Below are 13439 nucleotides of genomic sequence, written 5' to 3' on the forward strand. Positions count from 1 at the left end.
AGAAGTGCACATATTAATAAGAGTAAGCTTTTCACTGCAACTGCTCAGGACTCATTTTGAAGAAGAGACAGATCTCTAACAAGATTTTGCAGGTAGGTAAAACAGAGGGCCTATAATTAGGTTATTAGAATAAAGATGGCTCTGTACTGATTTACTCCTCTCTAGGAAGGAATTTGGTAGGACCCGCCACATGGGTAAGCTTTCTCAAGTCAATTCTCTTCACATGACAACTGCAAAGAAGCTGGCAGGGCCAGGGCTTTCCCAACAATGGTGCAGGGCAGAGGCCGCAGCACCTGCTCACATCTCTCTTCTTCTCATCCGATAGGACTGAAAACATTCTTTGTAGACCAGGGCTGGATTTGAACCCCTTAATATATTATACTTCTGTTTTATTTCTTGATCCAGTTAATCCTAACCCTACGCTTTTTATAAAATAGTTGTATCAGTCCCATCAAACAACTGAGAAAGCACTAGGATTAATTCAGTAGATTTTTGTAGATTCAATATAAATATAGAAATATACTGGTATTATAGAAAAATACCTCTGTTGGAATTTTTCAATTAACTCAAGCTATGAAGGATACTCCATAGGCAAGAGACAATTATTCTTATGTGCCTGAGGCCTTGGGAGCTAAGATGTCATCTGCAGGAGGAACCTCAGAGATACCAGAATCCCAAGAGAAAAGGGTATAAATCTTCACAGTTTGTGGAAAGGAAAAAACTTGGCTCCCCGTCACTAGAGCAACTAAAGTTCAAGAGTTAAGGGCCTCGTGAGAAATCTGAGAAATGGCTGGATGCAGGCCATGAGTGGGTCATTAAACTAATTTAGTGGGTTAAAATAATCAAATGAAATAGAAATGTTAGAGGTTATCACATGAAGTAAGGGTAATTACTATTTCATGAACCATACATATGGGTGTCCATGTATATGTATATAGATTTGAGTGTGTTCATGTGTTTGCATACAAGTATATGCCAAATATCAATAGAAAGTATCTTTTACTGTGGGTCATGGTCAAAAGTTTGAAAACTGTTACGCCATAAGAAGCTAGATATAAAAAAAAAGTAGAACTATTAAAATTATACATTGATCAAGCGATTCTTGATTCTATAAATAGGTATTAGAAGGTGTCACCCAAACTTTAAATGTTCCTTTAGAGATTCTTTCTCTCATGTGAGAATTGGAAAGGGTTGGCAGAAAATTCCCATCTTAAATGGCTTAAAATAGATGTCTTAAGTGAAACTTATCCTCAGACCTTGTATCTCCATACTGTGACACAACTTTAAGAGTGCTTACATGAAGGTCATCCTGCCTCAGCAAACAGGAAACTTAGCACTATTTTTTTGGGGGGGGGGTGGGTGGTGGGTGGTAAAGGGTCTCAGTCTGTCACCAAGGCTGCAGTGCAGTGGCACAATCTCGACTCACTGTAACCTCCAGCTCCCGGGTTAAAGCGATTCTCCCACCTCAGCCTTCCGAGTAGCTGGGACTACAGATGTGTGCTGCCATGCCTGGCTAATTTTTGTACTTTTTGGTAGAGATGGGGTTTCACCATGTTGGCCAGGCTGAATTAGCATTATTTTATACATGCACGTGCAATAATGCAATAAACAACTAAACATGGGACTGGGGCTATAAAAAATAATAGCCTAGGCCAGGTGTGGTGGCTTATACCTGCCACACTTGTAATCCCAGCAGTCTGAGGGGCTGAGGCGGGCAGATAGCTTGAGCTAAGAAATTCAAGACCAGGCTGGGCAACATGGTGAAACTCCGTTTGTACAAAAAAATATAAAAATTAGCTGGGCATGGTGGCGCACACCTGTAGTCCCAGTTACTCAGGAGGCTGAGGTGGGAGGATCACTTGGGCATGGAAGGTGGAGGTTGCAGTAAGCTGAGATAGAGATCGCACCACTGCACTCTAACCTGGGTGACAGAGTGACACCCGGTCTCAAAAAAAAAAAAAAAAAAAAAGCCAAATCTTCCTATAGCAATGCTAAATCACAGCTTTTCTCGTACCTTTTTCAATAACTAGATGGTTAATATCCTCCAGTATGTTAACTGACTCAGCCAGCCAGGGCAACATTTTATTACCCAGCTAGGATTGCTGTGTTACCATCTTACTCAAGAGTAAATGACTGTACAGGGGTTTTAGTAAAGTGACTTTTATGGTACAAACAGATGACCAATGGATTGGCAACCTCAGGACCTCATCATCCTTCAACTCGCCCACGTTTGGTAGTGCAGAACTCTATAGCTTCAACAAAATACTTAAACAGTTTTAAAAAGATTTGAGCTGATCCAAAGAAGGTATCTGAAAGCATTTGTGATCTCACTTTAAGTTTTCCTAAAACTCATCTCTGTACAGATGGGCAGTGATCTTTCATTTGAGAAAAAATAAAATCCAGACTCTTGTGTTGCCATTAAAAAAAAAAAAAAAAAAGGCCTGTGCTAATTACAAACAGGCGAGGTAAAATATACGGATTCCCTCTCAATCAACAATATTGGATTCTTATATTTCTTATATTCCACCAGAAGTTTCTACTACCAAAGCTTGATGACAGAAGAGAGCAAAGCGATCATTTAAAGGACATACTGCTTATTGATCCTCTAGTTTTCAGTACTGAGTTGGTTTTTAGAAAGCTGCATACCTGTACTCTGTTATCTTATCCTTATTGAGAAATCTTCAACCATTATGCACTTGGATATTATGGACAGTTTATATAAAGGCCTCCCATCTGGTATGCTGTGGTCACAAAATATTATGTTGATCCCCTCAGCCCTTAGGGTTGGCCACCTTTTTAAATGAAAATATCTTCTTCGGCTAGGCGCAGTGGCTCACGCCTGTAATCTCAGCACTTTGGGAGGCCAAGGCAGGCAGATCACGAGGAGAGGAGATCGAGACCATCCTGGCCAACATGGTGAAACACCGTCTATACTAAAAATACAAAAATTAGCTGAGTGTGGTGGCGTGTTCCTGTAATCCCAGCTACTCAGGAGGCAGAGACAGGAGAATCGCTTGAACCCGGGAGGTGGAGGTTGCAGTGAGCCAAGATCGTGCCACTGCACTCCAGCCTGGTGACAGAGCAAGACTCCATCTCAAAAAACAAAAGAAAATATCTTCTTCTGTTTGTGCTATGATGTAAAAAACTTATAAAGTTCTGGTTTACTAAATAAACAGCCATATGAATAACATCTCCTTATCTTCTAAAAATCGGCTAGTAAAGACCCCAGTCATTACTCAATGTTATTCAACGTTCCTTAAAATCTGAGCTGAAAAAAATCTAAGTGTTCAGCACTGACAAGGACTTTTCTCTCTATTATACTGGTATTCTGTTAGATCATGAATATGAATCAACTCTTGTGTTTCTTTGTAAAGTGATTTCTCCGCTCAGTACTAAATTTTTTGCTCAACTGCATTAGGCTAAGTTACCTATTACATTTATAGTCATTCTCTGCACTTCATCATTGAACTAGATTCTTCTGTTTTTTTTTTTTTTTGAGACAGAGTCTTACTCTGTCGCCAGGCTGGGGTGCACTGGCGTGATCTCGGCTCACTGCAACCTCTGACTCCCTGGTTCAAGCGATTCTCCTGCCTCAGCCTCCCCAGTAGCTGGAACTACAGGTGTGCACCACCATGCCCAGCTAATTTTTGTATTTTTAGTGGAGACAGAGTTTCACCATGTTGGCCAGGATGGTCTTGATCTCCTGACCTCAGATGATCCACCTGCCTCGGCCTCCCAAAGTGCTGGGATTATAGGCATGAGCCACCGTGCTCAGCCATGAACTTGATTCTTTTAATACTTCATTCAATAGTTTTATCATATCCATATCTTGGAATGTAACTTATGACCTGTTAGAAGCAGACTGGGTTAAAAATGATAAATTAACAAATCAACATTTCAGAAAAACTTGTCTATATAATTATGAATTGCCTAGTATTACATTTCTATAAGAATCGGAAGCTAAAAATAAAAATTCTCCCCAAGAAAAGCATAATTTACCAGCTTAATCTTGTGAACTGTGACTAAGAAAATACACATACCCTCTAATTTATTAGTCATTACATAAATATCTATATGGGTTTCTGATTTGAATACTTTCTAAGATGAATCATGAAATTGCCATTGTTGTAGATCAAAAATGGTTGAATATTGGCAATTTTATGAAGTTCAACCTGCACAGAAAGGATTTATTTGCCTGGAGGATATGAATGTATGAACAAAGAATTCGGTCTTACCTGAACGATCTCAGCATCCGATAGGACTTTCCTAAATCAGATACTCGTCTACAGAATGGACCCACAGCCAACTCCATCTGAAATATTAAAATATACTCCATTGTTGTAATGTCAGAATCATTAGGGGAATTTGGGAAAGACCCGGATCACAGAAAGTTGTAGCTTGCAGTAAACTTAATTTTATCTGGACTGTAAGGCAAGTTGTGATGGCCAACTAAATTTATTAAAAGGTAAGCACTTACATAATTTTTGCATTTATTTACTAAGAGGGCCCAAGATGAGAAAATTCCTTCATGAAAATAAAAAAAACCATTTTTTGTTATATAAAAGGAAAAAGTTTATATCATTTATCCATTGAAAAATAAGGAAAAGGAAAATTTTCAAGACTGCATGCCTATACTTCAGGCATTACAAGTCTTTTTACATTCAATATAAATGATGACAATTTTTATCAGTCAGTGTGGCTCAAGTAATTAAAAGGACTAACTCTGGAGCTTTTAGTAGCACATCTATATCAGCATTCCAAATGCTGATACTAGTTACTAGTTTGTGACCCTGGATAAGTTACTTCACCTCTTTAAGTCTCAGGTCTCTCATCTGTAAAATGGAGATAACAATACCTACTTAATAGAATAATGCAAATTAAAAGATAATCCCACAAAGCTTTATGTGCATAGCATATAAGTGCTGTTAATTGTCAGCAATTATTATCAGTGTTTAAAAATTTTTCTCTTTTCAATTATTAATAAATTAATATGCTACCTAACTCAAGAATTTAGCAAATCTTGGTTTCACTTCTCTTTATTTTCCTCCTTTGACTGGAAATTCTACTTGTCATTAATTAGGTTACCTGTTCTTTTCTACCAAGTGCATATGCAAACTTTTTGCATATGTGCTACTCAGGTGATAGACTGCTTCTCCACTCTTGCTATAAATAGCGCCCTGGTAAAGAATGGTTTAGAAAATGGTTGAGAATAGGCTGCTCCCTGATAGTACAGCACCTTTCTTCAAGAAGCACATATGATTTAAGGCTTCTGTCCTGCTGGCCACCCTTACAAAAAATTGCTTAAAATCTCCTTGCCATGGGTACACTATAGAGACCCAATCGATCACTCATTTGAGAAACATTTTGACCGCCTTAGTGCTAGGTACCAAGCTAGATATGAGGATAAGATGATTAGATGATTAGACTATCTTGCCTTCACTAAATTCTCAAATTTAATGAAGAAGGGGATATTTATTTATTAAAACTATATGATTATCAACAAAATCAAAAGTATTTGTGTATATGTCCACATAAAAACATATATAAACATACATACATACACACATAATGATTCTTATTAAGCAAAATGATAAGTGCTATGTCAAACTTATGACCTCAGTGTCGAGAGAGTTGGAGAAGCTTCCTTGGGATGGTCTTGAGGATGAACAGTAACCAGGTTAATTTCTCTCTTAACATATTAAAGACATGGATTGCATACTGCATGTCCTAGAAGGAAACCTTATATGGCTGGGAAACTATAAATGAAGAATCATAAATAAATATAAAGATAAAAATGTAAGGAAGAAAAAGGATTCTTGCCAACAGTGCAAAACAGAACAGCTGTGAGCCAGTGTGCCCAACTCAAAAGATAGTAGGTGATAGGCTGTTCTTTGGAACCTGTTTCATTTATTCACTGGGTAGGAATTTCTGTTTTCTTTCCATATGTGTCACTTACTTTACACTGAGCACAAAGGAAAAATGTGATTATCATTGTATCTTTGATATAATTCCATTCAAATACCTCTCTCTATATAATGGTTTTTTACATACTGAAATTATATATTTTTCACGAAGTGTTTTTGTCAATTTCTCAACTACTCTAGTGGAATCACTGTCTTCAAAGACAACCTTTGCCTTAGCACTTGAGCAGGACCAAATGTTAAAACAAATAAATGGCTAGGAAAAAGTTACGATATGAGAAAATATGACCTCGAATGGCTGGAAAATGTATGATTATGCAAAAGATTTCTATGCCGCAGGACAATTTCAAAATGTTTAATGTTTAAAATAAAATTTTTTTATCCATAAAGGACCTCTAGGATATTGTAAATCATTTTCTTCTTCCAGAATTCCATTAAACAATAAAGGCCATGTTTTAAAGGGCAAGAGTGTTGTGGTAAGAGGAGGTGACTCTGCCATTAGCAGTGGATACAAAAGTGGCATGTGCAACTGCTTCTCTCCAGCCCCCGTTTGGAGAGAATGAGCGGTCAGCTGCAGGCACGGTGAACTAATTACATAGCTGTTCCTTCCCTACCACAGACATTTGGTTAACCACAGGACTTCTTTGGATACTCCTAGGGTACTCCTGCCCTGATATTGTTCAGGAGAAGAAAAGGCAATAGGAATTAGAACAAAAATTAGAATTTTGATTGTCTTGTTTTCTTTTCTAAATTAATATTTTTAGGCACAAAGTGAAATAGATATAAATGTATGCTTAAAGGGCACCAGAAGACCTATAAATAGAAATTGCTAGAAGTACCACTAAATAATTTAATACCAACTTCAATAGCCACTCTTTCCTTCAGCTAAGAAAATAAACTGAGGGGTGGAGGGGGAGTATGTGCTTCAGAGGACACTGTGGGCAAGATCCCAAAGAGATTCAGAATCAGCAGAACCCCAGTGTCGTGGACAGGCTTAGTGATTTCAGAACTGCTGTGTGATCAGTGTAGGCACTGAGACCATGTGGTCACAGTGGGGAATTAATTACCTGTAGGAAACCACCTCGTGCCCATGACCTGGATTCCTAAGGGGGCTGGATGTCAGGTACTTCCCTCACCATGATCCCTCCAGATGGCACCCTGCAACTACTTTCTCTTTCCTGCACTGGTGCCAGTGAGGAGAAGTTAGGATTCTTAAAGAAATCCTGAAAATACGTCATTATCTGTCTTTGCAATTGGACTTTACGGCAAATAACTAGTATTCCCAAACCTGGTCTATAGGTCCCTTCTTGAGCTCTTTTTGTTCTTTATGCTAGAATGGCAGGCACTTTTATCACAAGAACAGTTTTTAAACCCATGGAGTATTTGTGTATTTTTGATTTCAGTGACCTCAATGGCTTTGTTTAATTTTGAATATGAATTGATAGAACTTTCAATAATAAGGCAGTTGAAAACCCCTCTAGTCCCCAGTTGATGCCTGTCATGAATATAAATGTTAGAGTAATGCTATTTAAATGTTTTGACTGACCCCCGAAAAACACTTTCAACCAAATGTGATGCTAAAAGCTGAGGTACAGCACATAATTGCAATTGTGGCAAGAAACCAAACCAAATGAAATAAAACCTTGAAATTTTAATTTTAATTTAAAAAGTGGGTGGGGGAGCCCATGACATAACAGTAGAACAATATTTGCCAAAGATAATGATCACAGATATGATTAATTATGATAGTGCCTCCGCCTGTCTTTTCTGTACCCATGATCCACAGGACTGGAGCCATCCCCAAGGTGAGTGTCAGGATGTTTTGAAACTGGGACACACTGTACAGGGGTGAACAAAGGAATCTGCTTTTCGATACCACACTGCCTGCTGCAACCAAATGTCACTGCAGGGCTTAACAGTGAGTAAATGCTGTGTGTGTAAATGCTTCTTCTATGTTTAAAAAACAGGAAACAAGAGGCTTTTGAGCATAAGTTAGTAATAATGACTGATGAGTTTAATTTACCTTAAGGGAAGGGACCCAGAAAAGTTTGGCTTATTAGACAACATGTCTTAAGAAAAAAGGATGCCAAATAACATTTTGAATAATGCAGTTTTTTGAAAGGTGGAAGCTCACCCCTGCCTCTGGATGCTATGCATTTTGAGCAGGTGTTAGCGGCAGTAGCAAGGGTTAAAGGACAGTACTTTCCATCTTTCAGGACCCATAAGGGAACATATTAAAATAAAAAACAAAAACAAGCCTCTCTCCTACAGCACTCTCGTTTTGGCCATCTCCTGCTCGGCTGCCACTCTAATTGGACTTGAAGTGCTGCCTCCAGGAAAGTGACTCAAGAACCAGCTGGAGCAGAATGCAAATAAGCTGGTAGGGGAGAGAGCCCAGGGAAAGAAGATGAAACAAAAAGAAAAACAAAATTAAGGAGGAAAGGGGAAGAGGAGAACAGAGACCATCTGAGTATAGTTCACACTTTTTTTTTTTAAAACAAATAAGAGGAGGTTCTAGTACATCATCAGGTTTTTAATAAGCAATCTGGAACCCCAGTAAGGGACAAATAAGACACTATTTACAAATAACTTTCTTTAAGCCAAGTGTACCTGTAAAACAAAGTTAAATGTACGGGTGCCTAAGAATGAAGTTCATAAAATGTAAAAGGTAAAAAGAGCCATATTAATGGTAACATTTAATCTCTGTTTTTATGCTGTGGCTACTACAAGCATATTTTCCAAATGAAGGCTCATTTCTATGGTCTAATGGTCCCAGGAATATTATTTGGAGATGAAAATGACTAACTGCTGCATCAGTCAATTTGCAATGAAACAGGCTCTTGAAAGTTTAGGTTTGTGTTACCTGTTCCTTTTTTGAAAGTGTATCAAGTCTGAGGGAGCACCTGACAACCACTGACTTGATACAAGCAGTCTGTCCAGGTCCTTTCCTCCATGTAGAAATAATGAAGCAAGACACACTCCCGGATACACACAAGAATAAATATTGACATTAACATTTATCTTTATAAGTGGGGAGGATCTGGCAAATTGCTATGAAGAATTCATTTCAGTAACTATTTGGACTAGTAAAGCTAACAGCTTTGAAAGGCTTAAAAATGATTTTACCCAGCCAGGTGTGGTGGCTCACGCCTGTAATCCCAACACTTTGGGAGGCCAAGGCGGGTGGATCACAAGGTCAGGAGTTTGAGACCAGCTTGGCCAATATGGTTAAACCCTGTCTGTACTAAAAATACAAAAATTATCCGGGCGTGGTGGTACGTGCCTGTAGTTCCAGCTACTCGGGAGGCTGAGGCAGAGGAATCACTTGAACTCAGGAGGCGGAGGTTGCAGTGAGCTGAGACTGTGCCACTGCACTCCAACCTGGGCGACAGAGCAAGACTCTGTCTCAAAAAAAAAAAAGATTTTACCCTTGGTATGCTATACAAAAATAACAATCATCTTTGTTTCTGAATCTTTTAATGAAAACATGTTTGGGGTTTTTCTTCATTGCCTACTGAAAGGCTTTAAAAAATCTGTCTAAAGGACAAAGAAAACGCTTTCTATAAGAGCTGATAATGTTTTGCTATTTTAATGTCATTCTATCTCTCACACACATCAGATAGCCTGAAATGATTTCAAGGCTAGCCACAGAGAAGAACTGTACTCTACCTGATAGAGAGAGAACAAATAATCAGACTCTATGTCTACCTGGCCCACTGTGCATTTAAAGGAATGGGAACACTGCCTTGGAATGGTGACATGGCAACAAGCGGTCTCTTTTCACTGTTTGAAATATGATTTCATTGCCTACATTATTGGTCAGCAAGGTTTGACCTATTGGGACAGTAAAATAGTGAGAAAATCCCATATGAAATAAAAATGGGAAGTGCTGCTTTCCTGTGGAATGAGCTATTTCACCTTAACCTTGAAATACCAAAGAGAGGGATAATTATTTTGTTAAATACAAAGAAAAATATATCTGGTATAAAAGTATCTTTAAACTCTCCCTTTTTTTTTTAACTATTTATGCTTAAGTGGGCTTACTTTTCTTTGTGCTGCAACTCTTTAAAAACACTGATGAAAACACATTCTTTCATTTAATAGATGATATTGAGGCCAAAACATTTTTTCTTTTGTAGTAATTCATCAATGTACCTGTGCAAAATCAGCAGCAAGTCGCATTTTCCCACCTTCACCAAGAGGTCTTATGAGACTGGCATGGCGGATAAAAAGTTCAACAGCTCTTTGGGCAATAGCCTCAGTGTTGTCAAAGACAAAATCCAAGCATTCAAAGTGTTTAAAATAGTCACTCATAACTCTGGCAATGAAACCTTGTAGCTCCTTCATGTACAGAGAACAAGGAACATCAGGTTTTCCTGAGCTGGATAATGACCTGTAAAAGAAAAAGCAGCCCTTTTCAGCACCGCTGCACTAAATCACACTCTTTGATTTTGTACCCCTCTCCCCACCAATGCTGCTATTTCAATCCTTTGTAATGTTTTCCCTTAATGGTATAAAAGACATTAATTACTTTTTGATAAGCGTTAGCAGAAAACAATGTTTAAAAATTACATTTCAAAAAGTGGTTTAGATGCCAGGAGGATTACTGAAGGAATTTTAGAATCCATTTACCTAAAGATTATTAAGAATGAAATAGACAACCATCTGTCTTGGATGAATCATACAAGTGCTACTCTCTGGCCTCTCGAGGTCCCTCCCAGCCTCTCAACTCTCCATCCACTCACATGTTTTGCCTGCTAACTGAATGCATCAATAATGGATCCTGAAATAGCATTTTATACTTTGCAATGGCAGAAAATGCTGCTTTCCCTATACAAATTCTTGGCAAAGATCTCTCTGCTCTTGTGCTATTTAATCAGATCAGTCCAACAGAATTCTGACTGTGGAAATGGTTATGTAACAGTACACATGGCATGCAATTTTTTCCTCTAGATGATGAGGTTTGGAAAGGCTTTAATTTGGATCAACAAATGATACCAGCTGATGCTCCATGAAATACTATTTATAATTTATAAATGTTTATAATTGCTCTTTAAAGAATATATTAAAAGAATGTGAAATATTTATAGGAAAGAGATATACCAAAACTAGCTAACACCTGATATTTTCTAATAAATGAGATCACTGGCTACATCATGCTGAATCTTTTTCAAAAAGCAAGTTAAGTGTTTCCATATTCTGAGAATGACGTAGAGAAATTGGTGATGGTCTATAGAAGAACAACAGATATGACTAAAATGCTTAGAGCAAGAGAATGAGTTGAACTTAATTATCTTCAAATACAGCAGTGGTTACTATAAATAGGATGCTAACCAGAGGTCCGTCACTTTCAGAAGCAGACAGAGATAGAAGAAGTAGGCCTATGTTCCAGCAGGAAGGGATTTCATACAGGTATAAGACTGTGCCAACAACAGCAAGGCTGCTGAAGGGTGTATGGTGGAACATTTTTGTTTGCAGTATCATCACATGATGGAGTGGCGCTTGGGTACAGGGGAGCCTTAGTAAATGACGGCCATCTTCATGTGGGGTTTGGTTTTCCCGGATTCAGACAACTGCATAGCCTAGCTTTACTCTAGGTTTGTCACTCCACAAGGCCAGGCTGCAAAAACAAACAAATAAAAGAAGCCTCCCTATCCAAAAATGGTGCCAATCTATTTCTTTTTTTTAATGTTTATTTTTGATGAATTATAATAATATATAATAAGGGGATACACAGTAATGTTATATGTATACAGTGTGGAATGACTGAATCAAGGTAATCATACTCACCACCTTAAATACTTATCATTTATTCCTCCTAACTGCAACTTTGTACCCTTTGACCAACATCTCTCTATTCCCTCCACCCCATAGCTGCTAACTGCCATTCTATTCTCTGTTTCTATGCATTCGGTTGTTTTAGACAACAGATATGTGAGGTCATGTGATATATGTCTTTCGGTGTCTGGCTTACTTCACTTAGCATAATGTTCTGTAGGTTCATCTATTTGTTGCAATTAACAGAATTCCTGTCTTTCTGAAGGCTGGATGGTATTCCATTGTGTATGTATACCACATTTTCTTTATCCACTTATCAATCTAAATGTTGGTGGACATTTAGATTGATTCCATAACTTGGCCATTGTAAGTAATGCTGCAATGAACATGGAAGTGCGTATATCTTTTTTACATACTGATTTCAAGTTCTTAGGTTATGTATCCAGAAGTGGGACTGCTGGATCATGTGGTAGTTCTGTTTTTAGTTTTTTGAGAAACGTCCTTACAGTTTTCCATAATGGCTGCCTAATTTACATTCCAACCACAGTATACAAGGGTTCCCTTTTCTGTACATCGTCTTTCACACTCGGTATCTTTCATCTTTTTGATAAGTCAATTCTGACAGGTGTGAGGTGCAATCTCATTGTGGTTTTAATTTGCATTCCCCTGATGATTAGTGATGTTGAATGTTTTTTCACATATCTGTTGGCCATTTGTATGTCTTCTTTTGAGAAATGTCTGTTCAGGTCCTTTGCCTATGTTTAAATCAGGTTGTTTTCTTGTTATTGATTTGAGTTCCTTATATATTTTGGACGTTAATCCCCGTATCAGATGTATGGCTTGTAAGTATTTTCCCCAATCCATAGGTTGTCACTCCACTTGTTTTCTTTGCTGTTCAGAAGCTTTTTAGATAAATGTAATCACATTTGTCTATTTTTGCTTTGTAGTCTGAGCTCTTGGGATCAAATCCAAAAAATTATTGCTCAGATTTTCCTGTTTTCTTAAATTTGTTTTAGTTTCAGGTGTTACATTTAAGTTCTTAATCTATTTTCATTTGATTTTCACATATGGTATGAGATAAGGGTCCAATTTCATTCTTCTGCATCTGGATATCCATTTTTACTAATACATATTTATTATTGAAGGAACTGTCCTTATTCCATTGAGTGTTCCTGGCACCTCTGTCGAAAATCAATTGACTGTAAATGTGTGAGCTCATTTCTGGGCTCTCTGTTCTGTTTCATTGGTCAATGCCAGCGCACCATGCCATTTTAATCATCATGTAGCTCTGTAATATAGTTTAAAATTAGGTAGTGTGATACCTCTAGCTTTATTTTTGCTCAAGATTGACTTGGCTATTCAGAGATTTTGGTAGTTCCATATGAATTTTAGGATTATTTTTTTCTATTTCTGTGAAAAATGACATTGGAATTTTGGTAGAGATTGCATTAAATCTGAAGGCTGGTTTGGGTAGTATGGACCTTTTAACAATATTCTTTCAATTCATGAACACAGAATATGTTCCCATTTATTTGTGTTTTTGTTGATTTCTTTCATTGATGTTTTATAGTTTTCAGTGTATAGATATTTTACTTGTTTAAACAAAATGCATTTTGTTTCCATTTTCATTTGTCCCAAGATATTTTTGATTTCTCCTTTGATCCACTGGTTGTTCAGGAGCATGTTGTTTAAGTTCCACATATTTGTGAAATTTCGAAGATTTCTCCTATTATTGATGTC

At 37.6% G+C, this 13439-nt stretch overlaps 1 protein-coding gene across 1 annotated transcript in view; it reads right to left on the reverse strand.

The window, feature by feature from the left end:
- The window catches only part of COG5 (component of oligomeric golgi complex 5), a 362628-nt gene that overhangs the window by 24971 nt on the left and 324218 nt on the right, over positions 1-13439 (reverse strand). The window contains exons 18-19 of the mRNA XM_003811197.6: positions 10077-10314; positions 4236-4312 (exon numbers count right to left, since the gene is read on the reverse strand). Coding sequence (XP_003811245.1) covers positions 4236-4312; positions 10077-10314 — 315 coding nt within the window. The remainder of the gene's footprint in view (positions 1-4235; positions 4313-10076; positions 10315-13439) is intronic.

Source organism: Pan paniscus, chromosome 6, assembly GCF_029289425.2.
Source record: "Pan paniscus chromosome 6, NHGRI_mPanPan1-v2.0_pri, whole genome shotgun sequence".
NCBI classification, from domain to species: Eukaryota; Metazoa; Chordata; class Mammalia; order Primates; family Hominidae; genus Pan; species Pan paniscus.